Source organism: Trachinotus anak, unplaced genomic scaffold (genome assembly GCF_046630095.1).
Source record: "Trachinotus anak isolate AG129_WGS33_773 ecotype Australia unplaced genomic scaffold, CSIRO_AGI_Tana_v1 ptg000032l, whole genome shotgun sequence".
Lineage (NCBI taxonomy): Eukaryota > Metazoa > Chordata > Actinopteri > Carangiformes > Carangidae > Trachinotus > Trachinotus anak.
The window spans coordinates 15,148,333-15,169,050 of NW_027273883.1; the positions used below are offsets into that span (position 1 = coordinate 15,148,333).

The 20,718-nt window shown below is 41.2% G+C and overlaps 1 protein-coding gene across 2 annotated transcripts; it reads right to left on the minus strand.

The window, feature by feature from the left end:
* Positions 1-1,051: 1,051 nt before the first annotated feature.
* Positions 1,052-20,384, minus strand: LOC139613021 (rap guanine nucleotide exchange factor 5-like). Of its 2 annotated transcripts, XR_011686675.1 has the most exons (19): positions 19,853-20,377; positions 15,571-15,710; positions 14,775-14,872; positions 10,592-10,670; positions 10,227-10,371; positions 10,039-10,136; positions 6,952-6,982; positions 6,669-6,747; positions 6,253-6,402; positions 5,559-5,656; positions 5,108-5,230; positions 4,798-4,976; positions 4,500-4,590; positions 4,348-4,398; positions 3,968-4,055; positions 3,747-3,811; positions 3,598-3,652; positions 3,043-3,361; positions 1,052-2,929 (listed from the first exon to the last, which is right to left on the minus strand). XR_011686675.1 is itself a non-coding variant. In XM_071469301.1 (18 exons), the coding sequence occupies exons 1-18, from the start codon at positions 20,030-20,032 to the stop codon at positions 3,243-3,245; spliced, it is 1,869 nt and encodes a 622-aa protein (XP_071325402.1). In that variant the 5' UTR covers positions 20,033-20,384; the 3' UTR covers positions 1,052-3,242. The 2 variants fall into 2 exon arrangements, 1 of the variants encoding a protein (XP_071325402.1); XM_071469301.1 differs by having other exon boundaries at positions 1,052-3,361; positions 19,853-20,384.
* Positions 20,385-20,718: the final 334 nt, after the last annotated feature.

Sequence of the window (20,718 nt, forward strand, 5' to 3'; positions counted from 1 at the left end):
TATAAATTCATTAAAATATTAACAAAATTGGTGTTGAATTTTAGAATAGTGTGTTCATACTTAAAAACAATTTTAGATTGTCAGGACCTGATTTGCAAATTGACCTGTAGGCCCCCCCTGACCAAACACCCCATCTTTCCTACTCTCTGTCATTGTGTATGTATTAGCAGTCTGTTTGTGGTAACCTGGTTACACACAGATTTATTTAGAAAAATGCACCATGTAAGCACAATAGAAATACAAATAAAATAAAATCTAGTTTTAATGCCATTGGTTTATTTTAACTCAAGGCCCTTGTAAGACCTAACTGTGCAGTACCTTTTGTAGCCACAGAGAGTCAGTGAAGCCTCATTATTGAGTGATGGTCTGATATTAAATTAGAACTCATGTTGATGTGATTATAAAAATTCTATTTTTTTCAAAGAAGGTAGGACAGGAGCCACTGAACACAGAAATGTGAAAGAATATAACATTCTTATGCTTGGTGCCAAGCTTGAAACACTTTACAATCCAGAGTAGCTGTCATTCTGTGCCTTTTTTAATACTACTCTGCTATTAAATAAAAATATTTGTGCACATATTGATTATATTAAATGTTCTCGCTTCTGTCCATTCAGCAGCTGTTTTCTTTGTGTTACTTTACTGACCTGCAGTTTCCTAAATGTACTTTTTTATTATGACCTTACAATGAATCATGGCTGTTTGGCCCTTTAACCACATTCAAAACCACAACACATGAAAAATTAGTGGAAATTCAGAAACTTGTCCTCAGATTGTGTATTGTGTAATGTATTGTACATTATGTTATCTACATATTGTTCATCTGAGGGAGTTGATCTAAAGTTCCTTTTGTGTTCTCTTGGACACTTTTTCTTTTATCAGTTTAACATTGAAACAGTTGTAAATGCATTTACAATGGACAGTGCAAACAGTCTCTTAAATGTCTGTAGTCGGTTAACCAGAGCATCACTGTTGTAAGAGTTACAAAGTATGAATTCTGAATGTCATCATCTTATACATGGAGAAACATCTTTTACAATAACTGGCCCCATGATGATGAAAAATAGTTTATTGCATGCACAGTTGACACTGGTGGTCAATCCATGGGTTGCCATATCATGCAGACCAAAACAGTGTGTAAAAAAACCAAAACAAAAACAAAATTAAACTGAATTAATAGACGTAATATCTATAGAACAAATAAATAATCTTGAAATAAATAAATATCCTAACCAGAATTTCAACATATATATAGATATATACAGTATACACAGAATCAACTGTACATTGTTGATGATAGAAATGATATTCAAAATAAGATACTGCTAAAGCTTGTTAGCTTCATATTCACACCGGGCTTTAAAATCCCAAAAATATACAAATGTCAAGAATATAAAGCAAAATTCCATCTAAAACACTTCATTACACCTACTAAAATGGCCTAACTTCAGGGCAGAGGTGAGCATTTTCAGTTGACCAATTTAGAGAATAAATACTGTATCTTCAATGCCTACACACTATACAGCTGTATACAGATGGTGTTACTACACATTGTACATAAGCAAATAGCTCCTATTTTACTTCCTCTTTCTCCACCTTTTTTTTGTTCAGAAGGTGCTGCAGTATTTGATTTTGCTATTGCTCATTATTCATGGGGACAATTCAAACAAAAACACAATAAAAGTCATTTTTCCTCTACAATATGCATCTGTACATTTAACTGAGGATGAAAGAGTTCAGCTGTAGCTCAGTGATGAGTAACATTTGGTTTAACTACAAAGCAGTTCTCAGCCAAAGAAAGGTTATCGTGGGCTGCTGAGTCACCATCTCATTGTCTCTGGAAAGATATGCTGTTGCTACGGAGTTTTTCAAATGCTAATTTCTAGTTCTCCGAGTCCCACAAAGCAAAAGCTAAAGCCAAATCAAACCAAAATGATCTGGATGGCAGATCCTCTGATACAAGGAAAAATGCATTGTATTGTGTTTTAACCTGAACTTTAAAGACCAGTGCAGAGATGTAGCAGGGTGTATCTGCAGTTTCATTTCACTGATTGTCCACAGCTCAGCTACATGGAGATCCTTCCGCCAATGCTTTTAAAAAGATGAGCAATTAGCAGTAATTTGAATGAACGTTTTTTTATGGTATTTGGCACTAACATACTTGATTAGAACTCAGACAGAGACACACAGCTTGTCACACACATCAAAGAAATACAGTATACTGTATATCTGTTTCTAATTTCCTGTACTAAAACCTCCTGATTTGCATAACGCCTTGTCTACTACACTGCACGTTAAACAATAGGAAACCGTATGGGAAGAGAATCCTGCAAATGTAAAAAATTATAATGAAATATATGAAGATGTCAAATTTTTAACTGTAGGTTAAACAGTCATCTTCGCTGCTTCTAAAGTCTGGATTCAGTTTAGTAAGACATGAGATTGTTGTAGAAACAGTGTACTGATTCAGATGTGACTGCATGTCCAACATCAGGCAGAGAGAACATCTGGATTGTGTCAGACTCTGAGAAAACAGAGGTGTGTGTGCACAGTATAGGACTGAAATACTCTTTGGTTAAATCTTATGAAACAACCCTCTGCTTCCAAAAGTCTTCACACTTGTCTGTAAATGCAAAATGATGTAACATGAGTCAGCTGAATCTTCTCATCTTAATCACTGTACGTGACATGAGCTGTCTTCAAAGCTCTGAAAAAGCTGGTCGGCAGACCTTTTTGTGACGTGTTCAGTTCTCCAGGTTGAGAGTGAACTTCCATGCTTTGTTTCTACATTTGTTTTTTGCAGCTCTTAATTGGACATGAAAACAACTTTACCTGCAAACAAACTCTTTTTTGCAGGCTGTTGATTCACCACAGAGGGGAGCTGTCGGGTTGTTTTCAGACCAGCTCTCTATCTGCCAACCTCTGCTGCCTGTAGGAAAGGAAAGTAACAGCGCGAGCAGCAGCAGCAGCAGCAGCAGCTTGAACCTGCAGAGCTACACACACTGGTCAACACCTGCAGCCCTTACTTGCTGCTAGTGTTGCTTTCTCTTTGCAGCAGGCAGCACAAGTCGACCTAAGTCTAACCTAAGATGTGTTTTCTGCTGCTTATTCCTGACTGAGCGGCTCCTCTCCTGCGGTCGGCCTGGATCATGCAGTGTTCCTCTGACTCTGAGTCCTGAGAGATAGATGAGACAGCGATAGATTGTTCCGTGGCAATCCGACAGTCTGTGAGAGGCTGCTCTCTAAGCACGAGGCTCCAGCCTGTGTGAAAGCTCAAACAGAGTCTGCTGATTGTCGATGATATGAAGGTAATCAATGTAGGCTCGCACTTCAGAGCTGCTCTTCTGGGTGATGCCATTTCCTGGAAGCAAGATAAAATATTTTACTTCCAAGCAAAGGCAACAGCTTCCATTTTCAACATTACCTCAAATCAAGTTATCATGACACAACGGATGAAAAAAAAAGCGAATTGACTGTGTACATTTGACTGAGTTTGTTTTTGTGGTGATACTTTGTTCACTTTTTAAAATGCCATTACATCATTAATGTTAAGTGTCTCACAGCACAGACTGAGGCCTGAGGGATGAGAATACCGACCCATGTGATCTTTCTGACACTGCCGGATGAGCCGCACTGCATCTGCAATCATGTGCTGCAAATAAAGATGGACACAGATGTCATTAAACACGACACTGTATGTTTTCAGTGCGGAAGCATACAGTGCAATAAGAGGCTCACAAACTCACCAGCTTCTCAAAATTGACCAAGTTATCATGAAACGTCTTGTTGCCTTCGTGAATGAATGTGATATCTGAAACAGAACAAATGTTTTGTTAGTATTCACTGTGGAAAATGTCAGTTTGTTTCTACTTGTCAAATCTGCCTGATAGTAATATGTCACAGCGCTCTCCTCCCAGAGACAGAGTGGTAGTTTCTGGGTATTGAAGTGACAGAATAATGAGCGTACCTTTCAGTAGCAGAGGAAGAAAGGGGATCTTTGGCGCCTTCATCTTCTTGAAGGAGTCCCTGTAGGCCTTGTGGTTCAGCGAGGGATCCTGTGAAGACATTTTTTAAAACGAATGAGTCTAATCCTAGGGAGGGGGGCCGTGTGTGCCTGTGCATGCATGCTTTGTTAGAGCTGAATTATGACGGCGTCAGGGACTAATCATCATCTCAAACACCTGATGTTTCACCTGATGTTTAGAAATGAAATACATCTGTTTGTTTCACCCCATATACACTGGAACACAGGTGTGTATTCCCCGTTACAGTGCTTTTCAAATCTATTCTTATAAAGGAAACAGATGCTGTGTATTGTATACGCTGAGTGCCGTGAATTACACTTACCGTAACTGTCTCCAGCTCTGAAAACAGCTTTTTGAATTTCCCAGGAATTTTCTGCAGAGGTAAAACCAGGATCAGACGCATTATAACAGATGTAAGGTGATACAGGTGAAAAAAAAAAAATCCTGCCTGTGAGACAAAAAGGACATCCTTACCTCCCATGTGTGACTGAGGCGGCTCACTGCCGCAGCATTCAGCCCCATTATAATGGCAAAGAAACAGTTGAGGTTCCTCTGTGCCTTACAGCTATGAAAGATCAATAGAGCATGCAATTCAGTTACTTCCAGGGGCACAGCTCAACAGCACAAAAGTAGATGCAGTTAATGGATTTGCCACTGGAGGGGGCAGCATTCCCATGCAAATCTACACCTCTCACCATACAGATGAAATGCTGGTGTAGCCAGCAGTAAACCACTATTGAAAATACACAGGGATGTGAGTAAAGCTACTAACTGGGCAGCGATCTTGATGAACTTCTTGATGAGTTGGACCCTTTTGCAGAGCGTTGGGCACAGCAGCACCTCAGTCATCACCCACAACTGGACCTCATTGCAGCGCTGCAGCAGCAGCTCGAATGCCACAGTGTGTCTGCTGCTAGCGTGGCGGCTGAAGGTGAAGTACACCAGTTCTTGCTGGAGACAAACAACATGTATGAGTTGGAACAGAGCAGAGAATGTGGTCGAACTGTTTTGATTCTTTAGGCTTAAAGGGCGCATTTTAAAGGACACGAATTATTAATAAAGCCGCAAAGAGTGGGACAAACCTCATGTATTGAGTCAAAGATGGTCCAATCAAAGTTGGTGAGTGCAACAGCCACGTCCCATGTGTTTAAACTGAGCATGCGAGCTGTCCTCTGTTGCAGCTCTGAGTTGTCTGTGAACGGGTACTGAAGCGGGAAAACAAGAGGGACAAATGATCAGAGCTGTCAGTTTTTCTTTTAGAAATACCACCTGACAGATTGATACCATCACTGAAAGAAACATTTTGACAGAAGTTGGCTCATGTTCCCAGATGTTATGATTAATAGTAATGACAGTGGAGCTTTGAAGCTTCTGACTATGCTCCAAAGGCAAATGTACACATGTATATACTGAATCATGGATTGACTTCTTTGTTGCCTCTCAGTGAACATTTGCTAGAAATGAGGTAACTCTTTTGACATGGTGGTAAATGTATGTTTAAGTTGAAGTGACACGCTGCAGTGATTTTCTTACCAGGACTTCTCCCGGGTCGTTCCTGCATATGTGCAACCTCCCCACTGGCCGTAAAGAATCGGAGAAAACTCTGTCCTGAGGCTGCAGGAGGAGCCTACCTGCAGGGGGGAAAACATATCACAAACAGCAGAATGCTATGAAAAATCTGCCAGGCAGCGTGTAAGCAGCTATCAGTAGTTAGAGATAAGACTCTGTGTGCCAGGAACCACTATGAGGTAGCCAATCACTTCAATTGCTGATAACTGAGACTGACTTCATATTACTGGTCTGTGCATGCTTCTCCCTTTTAACTGTTGTCACTGGAAATATATTTTCCTCTGTTGATTGCAATCTCATGCATTCATGTCTGGGCTCAATATACAACTCAATATCGGAAAAACACAAGAATGAAATATTGTGAGAAATTGAGCTATGTAATGAGTTTTTCTTGGGAAATATGTACTTTCAATTTCTGCGAGGATAGTTTATGACTCAAGACACTTCAGAATTGACTTTTCTGATTTATTATGGACTGGCTAGTACATAGGTGTTAAATTGTAGTTCTGTGTTTTTGTTTACAATAAGCATAAATAATGAAATCTACAACAAATGGTCTCCAACCATACTTCGTGTCCACTGTTCAACATCATCAAATGCACATTAGATTATAGTTGTGTGTGCTGTACTGTAGCTGGTTGTCTAGAATGGTATATACCTCCAGGATAAGACATGGCCACAAGTACTAGTTCCCCCTGGGGGACATCCATCCTTTCTGCCACTGCCTGCAGCAGCTCCTGGGCCACCACGCCAGCATGGGCCCTCATACTTAGGTATGAGTCCATGGTGATGTACACATGACACAGCGCTGCAACAGAGACAAAATATTGTGTCAGTAAGATGTAATATAAATTACACCGTGGTGAACCTGCCCTTTAAAAGAAGCAGAAACTCATCCCAATAAGGCAAAAGGAATTCATATGTCATATCTCAGGTATTTGCATTTTGAAACCTCATTCATTCCCTGGATAGGTTCCCATTGTTCTAATGTTCAGACTAAATGTCTCCCTTCAGGAGTCTTTGGAAACAACGTATGATGGGAAGAATGTGTGAAGAACGTGTTTTACGACTTACCTTCCTTGGTCTCCTTCTGTGTGCCTCTGGACTGCAGCCCGTTCTCTTTCAGGCTCAATTGGTGGAAAAGTGCTTTGCTCTAAAACAAAGGGAAATGCGTGGATTTTGACACACATTCATACTGCCTGAGAACATTGAGCTTTTCAGTTGAACTACAACACAATGTCTTTAGCAGGAAATGTGAGGACAATAGCCTGAACACCCAAACCAGTGTTTCAAAGAGGGCAGCCTGCTTAATAAAATTCTTTCAGCCTTAGTGTCATAAAGAGATCTTTGAACTTACCTTTCTCTGAGGGGAATATTCATCCACCGGACTGGAAAAAGAAGAAGACATACATTAGTGAAGTGCACCATCATGTATCTAAAAACTGTGCTTTGTTTCAAGAGCCTGATCTGATTATTTTCCTTGGGCTATGTCTAATATAAAAACAACTTCACTATCCACACTGCAAATAACCAAGGTTATTATAAGTGAAGGTGTCTATATATATATATATATATATATATATATATATATATATTCCTCTGCTACTTTCAGTCCATTATTTAAGCCCTATGTCAAGGCAAGATTAGAGTGCTTAGTAGATTTTAGTCCTTCCAATGTGATCCCTTCATTTAATCACCCTATTCTCATCAGTTAGTTCCCTCCACCATGATGGATAGCCCTGTGTTCATTATCATCCCTCCGCTTTTACTGGGCTCTGCATCACAATAGGCATGTTGGCACAAAGCCTGCCCTAAGGGATCCCCTCTCGCTAGCCAGCAGCAGGCCTGCACTAATGAAAAACCTGACTCCCACTGTCATGTCAAAACAGAGCTCAAGATCGAATTCACACTCTTTTCTCTTCAAAACCCTGAGTCACTGTGGATGTGGAAAATCTCAGTGAATTATAATGCCACAAGATGGGAGCGCGCAAGAAAAACAAGTGTTGTGTGGTTTCTAAGCTTTCACGAACATATGACTTGAGCTTTCATTTGCACAAAAGCCAGATGGAAGTTGATGTGAGCAAAGGACTGAGAGAGTCTCCTCTCTATGAAAAATGACACCTTTCAGCGTTTCACTCGGTAGCAGATTGCTGCAAAGCAGTCAACCTTGTCCTCCCATGGGATGAGCCTGATTGTGAAAAGCTCATAAATAGTAGAGTATGTCAGTTAGCAACACCCACAAAAAGTCCACTACTTTAAAGGAGTGGGTGTTGTGGATCTCCCTCCCTGGATATAAACATGAATAAGTCAGATAATGGCAGCAGAGTCAGGTTGAATAATCTGTACCAGTTTCTAAAAGGCGGCAGGTTGTGGCGTCCCCAGGGAGATGAGCTGATTGGAGGCTGAGGCTGAGGGAGGGGGAGTGGGACACGGGTGTGGCAATGTGTCTGGTGGTGGCTGGGGATTGTTTACACTGTAATGCCAAAGAGCAATGTGATGCTTATTCTTGTTAAACCAAGAAACTGTAGTTGAGCAACAGTTGCACTTTTACAACAAAACAGATCAATATTTCAGTTAGATGCCAATTAAGAGATCTGTTTGACTGAATGGTATTTATGTGTTTAATGTACATCAATTATGCTAAGATACAAGAATCACTTGTCTATACATGAACTGTTTTAAAAGCAGAGACTCTCTGATATCAGATATTCTTCTTGTCCAATGTTATGATCAATCCATTACTTAAAAATTAAGTAAATCTCTTCAAGTGCATAATTACAAAATGATTTATAGACCTTTTAGGTGCAGATAGATGTAGATAGGTTTGTTCAACACTACTACTACACATATAGTACATGTATGTATATTCTATATATCTTTATGTGTGTATATGCATGGCTAACATTTGTCAGCACTGTGTAGTCTGTTCACATCAATTAAAATGTTATAATTTTTGTACTGAGAGAAGAGTAAATGTGATCAGCTTCTCTAGTGCTTCAGCTTACACCTTTTTTGTCATTGATGCATTATTTTGTAGCATGCAAACACTTATTATTTATTTTAGCTGAAATAAAGATGAAAAAAAAAGAACAGACAAAAGCAACCCAAGTACTCGAGATGACTGAAATCAAAGGGACCACCTACATCTTACTGAATTTGTCACTTGGATTTGTGCGGACTTAAATACGCACTGTAGTCTTAACTACTTTAGTAAAACTACTTGTGTTTTAAACATTTGCACAGCAGTACACAATTGCACCATTTGATTCTACCTGTCCAGTGGCCACACATTTTATGAGGGTGCGGCACACTGTGATCTCTCCCAGTGCAACAGAACCTTATTTGGCAATATTATTGGGATTTTTATCTCCAAAATGGATCTATAAACTCAGCATATTATCTGCAAAAGTGATTATTATTGGGATCACTTTGTTTAGGTTGTTATATTTTTTAAAGTGTTGGGTCAACACAAGCTGTCAGAACAACTTCAGTGCTCCTTGATGCTCCTATGATTATATAAGTCTCGAAACTCTAGTGGGGGGTGGACACCATTCTTCCAAAAGACATTCCATCCTTTGGTGTTTTGATCACCCATTTGTCACCCATCTGTATCAGTGTATTCATACTGTAAGACCCTGATACCAAACTCTCAACTCAGCGTATCTGCCGATACGTAGCACCAGTCTGATACCAGTATGTTTTTTTCCCAAATGGAAAATCTGTCAATGTGGAACTCACTGGGATCATTTTCATAGAGGGTAACATGAGGCCAAAGATTGCTGTGGCACTAAAATCCAAGTTGACAGCCAGTCATTACTGAATGGATGTAAATGATAGTGGAAATGTTGACGTTAATGTGAACCGGTCACATCAAGACTGATACACATTCCACTGTAAAAGGTCAATGTTGCAGCAGATACCAACCCAGCACACTGGACCAGTATAAGGGATAAATTATCAGGATAAATTACATAATCACTTCATTACTCAACGAGTCAGGAGTCATAATGATGCGTATCACTCTGTTTATTTATATGGATGTGTGATTATACTCGTGTTTGTCACCATGAATGGCCAGCAGGCTTGAATTTGTGTCCAGTAAACAAGTGGTGGAGAAGTCTTTTTTCTCATGGCAAGTGACAAAAAATTTCTTATAGCTCGCCATTAACTCTCAGAATTCCTTTATTTCCTCAATCTTGAGGAGCTCTATGACCTTCATATTTTGGTGCATAACACCCCAGAACACTGCAATTACTCTTCAATCTCTGAATGGATTCATTGATGAGAAGCTAAATAAAGACACCGCGCAGAGAAGAATCTCTTTCTTTGTACCCAGAGACCAGCTAATGTCTCTGCTTCTTTTCAAACCTCCAACAGTCATAGTTTTCATCAGATTTTTCCATTTGTATTTACTCCTAGTGGACGTTTCGATATGGACACTCACTGTCTGCGATGCAGCTGGTAGAGTCTCTGCAGTTCCCTCACATCCGTCTCCAAGGCTGGGTGCTCATACAGATCATCCAACACGTAACGACACAAAGTCTGGAAGGAAATGTCAATTTTCATTTCTCCCAAATGAAGCTCACTTCACGCCCAGTTTCCACCCATTTCCTTGTCCATTATATCACCTACCTTCATGAACACTTTGACATGCTCATCTTCTTTCAGGAAGTCTTTGCAGAGAGACACCCACTCTGACACCATGTGCAGGACTTTTCGCTTCCTCTCCAGTGCATCCTTCCTGTCCTCTTTCCCTCTGCATCGCTTGTTGCAATAGGTGGAATTCAGTTAAGGCTTCAGCAAAGATGGTGAGCGGGATATATCAAACGCAATATATGATAAAGAGTGAATAGAGCCAGTGAGTGTGCACAGGTAGCACAGTTAGCTTGATGCCAGTAAGGCAGCTATGTTTTTGTATAAAACACCTACACAAGAGAGTTAATATGTGTGAATCTTTGTAATAATGTTCCAATAAACCCATCTGTATTCAAGGATATTGTCCCAGCAGAGCTTGACATAAATCACTGGTTGACATGAACACGGGGTAGGTCAGCAGAAAGTCATCCAGAAGTGTATCTGCAAAGAGAAATATATTATTTACAATGGAAACAAATATGGTACAATACATATTAAGAAATAGTTCAGCTGCTACTACTGTTCCAGGTCCATGTATCTCTTAAGAGAGAAATAACACATGAGTCCTATATACATACATACATTAGGTTTATACTGTGTTACAGGACGCTGGAGGGCAAGTGCACCAGTAACCTTGATAACTGTATGATTAATGTTTGCCGAGCTGCACATATAGGATGTCTTAACCCTCTGATGACAGCTAATGGAGGTCAGTTTTTCCCATTCCATCTCAATAATACCAGAAGGTGAGCCCATTTTTTGCTGTCTAATGTCAGTTAACAAGCACTAAGCAGAGGCAAGTATAATGTGAGAGACATTTTGATGTCACTTTATTCTCTATGGTCAGGCTGAGATAATGACTCAGTGAGGATTCTTCTTCAGTTCTGTCTCACGTCAAGTTAAAACAAGCCTTTACTGGCTCCCTAATCTCACACTTTCCCCGTTGCAGGCTGTATCAGTGAAGATAAGCCAATACTGTTAATGCGTCAGCTGACTCCCTCTGACCTCTGATGAAGTCTGCGTTTTCATTGTGATTTATCTTGCTCACAGAAAAGCAATCTGATATTGCTTAGCCATCACCTTAATGTGTTTACATGTAGCATTTTCTGCCACTGTAAACTGTGTCCCAAGGTTACACACGGGGAAGTGTTTCTGTAAATGGATTAACTGGAAGCTGGTCAAATAGATCACCAGCTCACTTTGACAAGTCACCATGATGTGCAATGCACTAAGAGTCTACATCATCACAACATGACTAAACATGACTCCCTTTATTTCATCATCTCTTCTGAAAATTTAAAAAAATCTTTTTTTTTTTTTTTTTTTTACATGCAAGTAATTACACAGATGAAATTATAACAAGCTTTAAAAGTATGTTTCATAAATTGACATAACAACCACTAAAATACATTTCAAAAGGATAAAGAAAAAGAAAAGGACAGTAACTCCCAGACTTGATGATCAGCCAAAAGTGAAAAGCTTTACAAATCCTGTTAGGTTTGACCTCCTCTCAAAAGTAAGTGTGCCTCACACCCAGAATTGTAAATTCTCTCCTTTAATTTCACACTGGCTTCCCAGGGCCTTTGTGTGCGTTCTGGTCCACAGGACTCCCTGACATCATTATGTTAATCCGTGCAGAGCAGCTGTGGATGCATCACTGACTGCTCATGAGAGGTTACACATGTAGCTCTCATAAAGAATACACAAACACACCTTAACACGCAGCCAGAAAACAAGACACAATAGGTCACTCACCCATCCACTCACATACTGTACTGCACTCACTCATTGATCACTCACGCTGCTGTGTGTCTGTGTATTTTCTGTCTTAACTGAAACACTTTCTCGTGAGCAACAGCATACACACTTCTCCCCAGGCTGTAAACACTGCAAGTTTTTTGAAGTTGGAAAACAGCATAAATATTTAATCTTACAACCTTAAGACATAACATATGATAACACAGCAAAAAAAAAAAAGTAGCCAATGTCCTGCAGAGAAAAATCCAAACAGTTTGGCAGAAGATGAGATTGTTCCACAAACCCAAAAACATTTGTGCATAATTATGCTGTATAAATATAGTTCAACTCTGTGTTTGGCTCATTTGTGCCTCCTACACAACACATCATTTTAATTTAAGATTTTCAGTTAGCATTAGTTGGCCTGGATCAGAGATGTGAATATAAAATGTACAAAACTCACAAGTGTATTTTGCTCTTCTGTTTAGTGAGACTCAAACCAAAACAAATTTAGTTTCCTTTTCAGAGGAAATGCAGAATGGATTTATTGATCCAACTTGTCAGTCTACTGTGAAATCAATCAACCTGTCAATCAACCTGCCAATCCCTTTAGCATTTCAATAAGTACTTGTAAAATTGATCAATGCAACCTTTGAAAATGAGCATGTTAATGTGTTGCTTATTGGCTCAGTAGCCTACAGAAGCTTTCAGTTGGTGTAAAAGCCTTAAATTAATACGAGTCTGTATTTAGAGATTTTTAATTTTATATCTACTCACTTAATGTAATTGACTAGAAGTAATCATCAACATCTCCCCACATGGTGCGCCAGTGAAAGAGCTGGAACATCCTCTCATTAAGAACACAAATGTTCCATTACATGTTTTGCAGAGCTGGCAGCATGCAGTGTGAATCTGTGCAGAGTGAGAATCAATAGCTGCACTCAGACATCAGGCACAGGAAAGAAGGCAGCACTGAACACTTGTAAATGCTCCCCACAATGCTAACCGACAGAAGAAGGGCCCAGCATATCAGAGATCTTCACAGCGCACACCACTGCAGTGCTTCACGTTTTGCTTTTCCTCAAACATGCCTGTGGTGCTTTCAGAAAAGTGCCAGCTCTTGCAGAAAGACAGAAAGCTCCTCTGCATTCTTTATGTTGTGTACTGAGTAAAGATGGAAGCAAGTATTACCACGATGAGACGAAATTGGCTTTCTAACGCGCTGTACTGCATGTACTGTAAGTCATAAACCCACCATCAGTAATTTGCTGCAATCATTAATCACGTCGCTGCACAATCTTTCTGAGCCGTCCTAGAGAGAACGACCAAACATGGCAGCTGGGTGGATGCTCAAATAAATCTCTTTTTGATGAAATCAAGGATCTCATGCTATCATGCTTCCGCTGAGCTGAACCTCCAAGGGCACACTCAGCAGCAGCACTAGAGCATATAGAGCTACAGTGCTCACACAGAGACAACCAAGGCCAGCAGGAGTTGGACTATTAAACATCACCGAGTGCAGATCAATTGCTGTCCAGGAATCACTTCATTCCTTCTCCTCCTCCGGTCTGTGGCTCTTTGACCCAGGGATATCACTCAGCATCATGCTCTAGTCCAACATTCCCTATGGAGGCTTAACTTCAATACGCTCATTGCAAGTTGAGCTAATGGTAAATGATTAATCAACAGCATACTGTTTACTGAGCCCAAAGGAAATTAGCTAAAAGGTAAAAGACAGATGAGTGTATTGTGATGACACTAAACACAGACACTTGCCTGCTGATTCAGCTTCATGTTCAACTCAAGACTGATATTAAATACTCAATTATACCAATACAATATATGATACAACATAAAGTACAACAGAACTCTCTTGTGCATGTAAAATGCACCATTTTGCAAATGCAGACACATCTCCTGAGAGGCCATTTAGATCAATTTAATTCACTTCCTCGTCAGAATGAGTAATGATCTCTGGTTTGGGTTGAGTCTGTCTCCATCCCAGAGAGAGATCATCTATGACCACTTCTACCTCCACCTCCCAGAAAAAATCTGAATCTTCCTCTCCCCTTTCTCCTATCCTTGCTTCCCCTTTCCTCCACTTTATATTATTTCTCCTTTTTTTCCTAGTATTCTTCCTCCCCTTGTCTGACTGCGCCGCCGCTGCTCTCAATCATCACCTCTCATCAAGCCATCGTTCCCGCTTCAACAAAAGAGAGTCTCCTCTGCCTTGGCAACAGTGGCACATTATCATGTACCTGCTGGGATAAGAGGAAATGTGTTGATTTGTCGTCACTGTGAAGCTGGACTTCATGTCACTCAGCCCCACTACAACCTCACTCAAACGATATGGGCGACATTTATCTCTGTCAAAGGCTTTTACATGAACAGACTCAAACTTATTACCATTCTGGGAATGATAACACATGAGCAGCCCATTAATATTGTCCGTGGGGGGGGGGGGTTCCTCTGTGAGAGACAGGAGTGGGGAGGTGAAAAAGTAAAATGAAAAATGAAGGGAGGTATCTCTTTCTTTCTCTTTTTCTTTCTCTCTCTCTCTCTCTTTCACAAACACACATAATAACATCAGTAGACCTTCATAGGCAAAACACCTTACCAATGCTATGGTCATAAAGTTATCTTGACTATCCATCCACTGAATATAGGATACTGCTATTTTTAAAATCTTAATTTAAAATCAAAAATTACAAAAAAACAAAACAAAAACCTATTCATAAACTGAAAACAAGCAGTAAAAACAATTGGGATGATAAAGTTCTAGGATATTATATAAGTACATATGCTGACCTGACTCTTTGCCCTGTGTCCCCTGGTCATCGTCCAGTGTCAGGTCATTCAGCAAGTGCTCCAGGATCTTCTCTGGGGTCCCTGATACCACGATGTACCTGTCAGACACAACAGAGTCAGTGGATGAGTCCTCCTCGATAGAGGACATAGAGCGGCTGCTGCTCCATTCCTCCTCTCCCTCTGTCCCCTCATCATCTATGTAGCGAAAGTAGGGGACGTCAAAGGTGGGCATCGTCACCGGCTCTACCCGGCTGGTGCTGTCACTGCTGCTCTCCTCTGAGCCTTCCTCGTCATCCTCGTCCTCCTCCTGCTCCACCAAGGCAGCATGGAGCAGCCTGCCCTCCTCCTGCCGCAGGTTCGGGGGCTGTGGCTGAGACCCCATCCTTACAGAGTCCCCCGTGCCCTTACACCGGCAACGTTGCCGTGGTTACTGTTGCATGCCCCCTTTACCCATCCATGCATCCATCCATCCACCCACAGCTGATACAGCCCGGAGTCCACTGCTGTCTATCTGTCAAGCACACTGAGGAATCCCAGTATGTTCACGGCTGAAAAAGCTCCTGGATGAGTTGAATGGGAAGGAAGCCAGTGGGACTCTGCCTCACAGCCCCATGCTGCTTACTTCAATGTATTGAATGTAGTCATTTATGTGTAGAGAGTTGTGATGTAAGCATGCCTGAGTGAGTGTGTGATCCGGAGAGACGGAGAGAGAGAAATGATGAGAGGGAGAGCGTTGAGGGAGAGAAACAGATAGTGAGAGAGGGAATCTAGGAAGGAGGGGAGTGGGGAGGCTTACCTCTTGTTCCTCGCCTCCTCCCTCCCTCCTCCCCTCCCCGATGCAGAGAGGGCTGGCCGCTCTGACGACACTCTCTGGAGAACGAGCACATCGTGGCCCCTTTCCCTGAGACACACGCGGACTGCCTCGTCACTCTGGGGCTGGAGAGAGAAAGAGAAAGGGAGGGAGCCAATGTGTTATCACCAAGGAGATTCCCCTGTATTTTCTCCCACTCACACAAATCACGACTGATTTCCATCATAATACTCTGTCAAAGCCTGCACTGTAAATGAAAGAGAATTTCCATACATCATTATTCAGTTCTTATCGGTGGCGGCCATTCAGGGATTAACATAAAAGACTCATACATATTTTAATTACCAAATCTTGTGGAGAGCCTATTTAACTATGGGTGGTGTCTAGAGACAATCTGTTTTTAAGCCGACATAGGGTTAAACTCAGGATGCCAGGAATGGTTTAGTGGTTTAGAGTTTAGTTTAGACTTGAACTCACATGGTTGCTCCTTGTCTTATGACTAACATGAGGTCCTATGAATGATAAATTCACCCTCACGTTGAACACCGTCTTCAATTCTCTCTCTGTCTCTCTCTTTTTCCCTTGGTCACGCAGTCACACAATGCCACCCGGTGTGATTTCATCAAAGATTATTAAAGTTGCTGTCATTTTAAAAGACAATTCCAACCACATGTAGTCCATCACCTTTGACTGCCACTGACATCTGAGGTGTAAAGCAGGAGTACCTCATAAGAAGTATCTAAATTTCACTTTTTTTTTTTAACCCTACATTGTAAACAAAATGGCTTGTTGCAGCATCTCTGGACCATAAAGATGGCTGATGGCTGCTTGACAATGGAGGGTCTGGATCAGAAATATTGGTCTTAATGAGGAGTTCACTGTATGGCGCACGCATCCTGCATCAGCCTCATCCCTTCACCCTCCCTCTCCTCAGCCATCAGTCAATGCAACACAAGCCTCTGTGCATGCAATTAGCCAGGCAGACAGGCTGGAAGTGGTTGCAGTTTTCTGCCCTAATTGCCTTTTGCAAAGAAGCATCCAGGGTCCTTCAGTTAAGCATGACTTCCCGGCACATTAACGCTTATCTGTGATCTGTGGACATATATACACAAACAGACATGCATGCACTACAAATACATGGACAAAATGAACACACACATACAATATCTAATACAACACAGACATACAACTGTGTTCATCACCGGGTGGGCCGCACTCACATTACACAAGCGCTCTCATCTATAAACAGGAGAGGTGTTTTCAAACCCTCAGAAAGGACCATTAATGGCAATGTTTGCTGGCAGTGCCTTCAGTGCTGTGACTCATGATTCAAAGCAAAGTTTAGATGTCTGTTAGTTACCTCTCATGAATTCACTCCTTCTGCGTGTCTAAATGCAGACACATACACACACAAAATTGCTTTCATGTACTGAGGGGTGCATCCTGTGTAATAACTGTATTATCCTGTCACAAGACCTACAGAAAGGTTAGGGGTGTGACTAAAGGCTGAGAAGTCAAAAAGTCCCTCAGAGGGAAGGCTGTGCTGATTAGCTTCCTGGTTCTTGGGAAAAAGACACACTGGCTCTATCTTTATCAAGAGATGACGTACACTGTGTGCACTGTGTGCTTCGTCAAAGTCATCAAAGTGCTCTGTTTTTGACTCACTAAGCATGAAAGCAAGGCTAATTAGCAGAGTCTCACACTGTACCACTAAGAGGTCAAACAGCAAACAAACCTTTCCTAACAATGAATTATTGAGCCTGGCTCAGCTGCTGCAGGCCAGTACTCAGTTTGCACTGGGCTTTGTGGTTACAAATGTCCCGACACAGAAAAAAACAAAAAACAAAACGACAATCAGCTCTCTCGAATGGATGCTTGTCTACCCTTGCCTGGAGGTGACCTCGACTCACAGGACTCCCAGGACTCCCAGCTACCACTGAAGTCCTCCCAACATGGACACCATCAGTAAAAGAGTAAACACTACTTATCAGGCCTCTGCACAAAGTCATGTCCCCGCCAAATGGTGTACTGTCTCTTCCAGGGTTCCAGATGCATTCCGCTGGCTAGAGGGACACTTTCTGTCTGCATGTCTCTGTGCTGCTGCTGCAGCTCTGGCACGCATGGTATGGAACACTTAAAGGGACCTGGAGGACGTCTGTCCTGACAGGGTGCAGATTCAGTCTTAAGTCCTCTCAAGGAATAGTTTGGATCATACAGAATGTAGCGAAGAGGGATAATAAGACCAAAGAGTCATACATCAGGGTTGTTTTCAAAGAAGCCTTTGTTGCAGATGTGCTTCATTATCATTATCTCACACACATTTGCTGCAATTCTTGTTTAATGCATTAAGCTCTGCTAATATACAGTAAACAAGATTATATGCATTTTATGTAAAATTTTACACTTCATGACAGGAGACAGCAGCTCTGTGTTCTAACCAGAAATACAGCGCAAAGGAAAATGTGGTTGATGAAATAATATTACATAAGGTGTAAGAAAATTCTGAAGGTGTCAAACACAACAGATGCTCATGCACAACTATTTCATACCCCTGAATAATTGAACAGCGGTAAAGTAAAAGGACAAAAGAACAAAAGATTTCCAAAATAAAAACTGTAAACTATCACATTTAAAAGCAAAATAATTTATGAAAAGTTTTGCCTCTTAACCACCAAAGGAAAAGACCTAGAGACATGCTTGGTAAAAAAAAAAAAAAAATCAAAACATTTTTTCATAGATTAAAGGAAATTGCATAACATTCATGATCTCTATGCACCAGTATCTCTAACATTTTCACAGACGTGCAGCCTACTGTATATTAAGCATCCCTGTTTCCACCAGCTGGGCTTTAACTGATTTCTAAGCTCTCTGATGTCTGGCCTTAGATATTTGTATGAGTCACATGTAACACAGTATGTGCATCATTGGATTACTTTAAACCATTCTATAATCTAGAAACACTGCTAGATAATCTCACATAATCGTAACATTTCTAGATAAAGTGAAGTATTAAATACAAGGTCAGCATATCTGGCCATTAGCACTAGGATTACACAAATGACACATTCACACGTGCTGCTGGTATTCTCAGTTTTCTTTTGAAGTCAGACCATGAGAGACTTTGTACAATGCAGGTAACTAAAACAACAAGTACAACAAGTTGTATTCTGCAGCACTAATATTTGATAATACGCAGATTGGCAGTGGCTCAGTGCTGGCGAAAGGTCATTATACTGAATAACAACATAGATACGGAGCTCTAGCCTTGCATTTCTAGTAAAGGTCAGAGACCTGATGCACTGGAATCCACCCTGAAACCATACAATGTCTTGGCATGGTGGTCTGGCCACTTGCGTCAACTCTTCCTGCCATTGTTGAACAGAGTAGCGCACAGATACAGCTGGCAGGAAGGGAGAAGCTGAGCCCACCGTGAGGTCAGCCTATCAGGCGTCTCCTATGCAGCTGACTGGCAGGTGATGTAATGTTTTAAAAAAGTGCGCAGGTTGAACTGAACATACAGTACTTGTACTTGTGTTTTCAGTAATGACAGATGGTGGTGGTGGCGGCGCTCTGAAATGAAAACCCTGCTCAAACATTAGAATGCCGCCATACTGACTGGATTCTGATGTATGTTAAGTCTGTAAATAGTGTATTCATAATATAAATTCTTCTGCGTATAAATCTAGTGCACTCTACGGTGCACTGTTATGATATCTGCTATATAATTATCTCATTATTCTAGCTCTTTTGTCGCAGTCTCTGGACTGTTTCAGTCCATTTGATTGAAGAAAGCTTTTTGTTGACTTGGACAGAATCTAAATAACAAAATTTATCTTCAGAGAAAGCAGAGATGTTGTAGAATGTATGGAGGGCAATAAAAACAGACAACAAATTCACATCAGTTTGATTAATAGACCACTGCAGGGGGGATCAAGAAAGGATGCTTAGGCAATATGTTCATAGAACATCAGCATATAAGAACATCCCAGTAGAATCCAGAGTGAAATGAACTATGTAATTTTTCTCTAACTGAATATTCAAGGAGAAACTATGCTCATTGAGTAGGGTTCATAATGACATAGAGGACTATCTGATAAGCAGCTGCACTGTCGTTTCAGTGCGACAAGGCCAAAGATAGCTGATCAGTGAAATGCATCAAAGGACGCTGTATTTCACACTAAGGCTACAGTTCTATATCAATACTTCTGCTTATTTACATGTAAAAACACTGCATTGAGTGCAGTAGTGTTGTTGTCCTTTATCTCACCTCGCATGTCCTCTCCGGGCCCTTGCTGTGGTTCTGCAGGAAGCGGCAGCCATCCTTGGCCAGTTTCTGGACCATCTCCAGTCTGGACAGGTCCTCCTTGTCATGCAGGATGCACATGTTCCCCTGCTGCAGCGCAGGGGACACAGAGAACATGTACCTCAGGCCACAGTCCCACGACATCGCCGGCTCACCAACTACTAGGTGTATCAATCAAAGATTAACAAACTACTCCACCGGGCAAAACAGGAGGCTGTGAGCTCACACTGCTCTCAAAAAGTGTAAGAGGAGGTGAGAAGCTCAAAAATGAATGTATGTATAATATGCGTTTGTCTGTGTGCTGTCTAGGTGAGGTGAAGAGTCTTCTGTCCCTACAGCCAGAGTAAATCCCAGCCACCATATGCCTTGGTCAGCTCTGTAGCAGAGAGGCTCACGCAGAAAAAACCTGATCAGTTTTGGACTCCAGGTAACTTTCTGTGTGTTTGGCTTTACTGAGAGTGACTGACAGAGTTCCTCCCTCTCCGTCCTCTTGCCTCTCACTACCAGGGAGGGGAGTGAGTTATGAACACGGTGGGTTCAGGAAACATCTGGTGAGCCAGACAGCCCCAAAAAGGAAGTTTCGAAATCTCCCGAAAGCAGGAGAGAGTCAAGATTCAGGATTGGGCAGGAGACTGTTCACGAGAAGGTCAAACACTTGTTAGGGTGGAGATGTGTAGGTTTAAGGTCATTTGGACAAAGCAAGATATGCTGTTCTGTTTTCAGACAGAGTGGATACAATGCAGTAAATGAATGTCACCTATAAGCAGCTCCTATGGTAAAAGCATAAAAATGTCAGAGATATAAGAGAGTCACACAATAATAAAATGGAG

What these genes read in the sequence shown, in the direction of transcription:
- LOC139613021 (XM_071469301.1), bottom strand. Translation starts at nt 20,032, where the DNA reads ATGTCGTGGGACTGTGGCCTGAGGTACATGTTCTCTGTGTCCCCTGCG. An exon ending in GACACAGGGCAAAGAGTCAG is followed by an intron (nt 10,671 to 14,774) that starts GTCAGCATATGT and finishes TTCTCTTTGCAG; the next exon opens with ATACACTTCTGGATGACTTT. An exon ending in TGGTCAATTTTGAGAAGCTG is followed by an intron (nt 3,653 to 3,746) that starts GTGAGTTTGTGA and finishes CTTTATTTGCAG; the next exon opens with CACATGATTGCAGATGCAGT.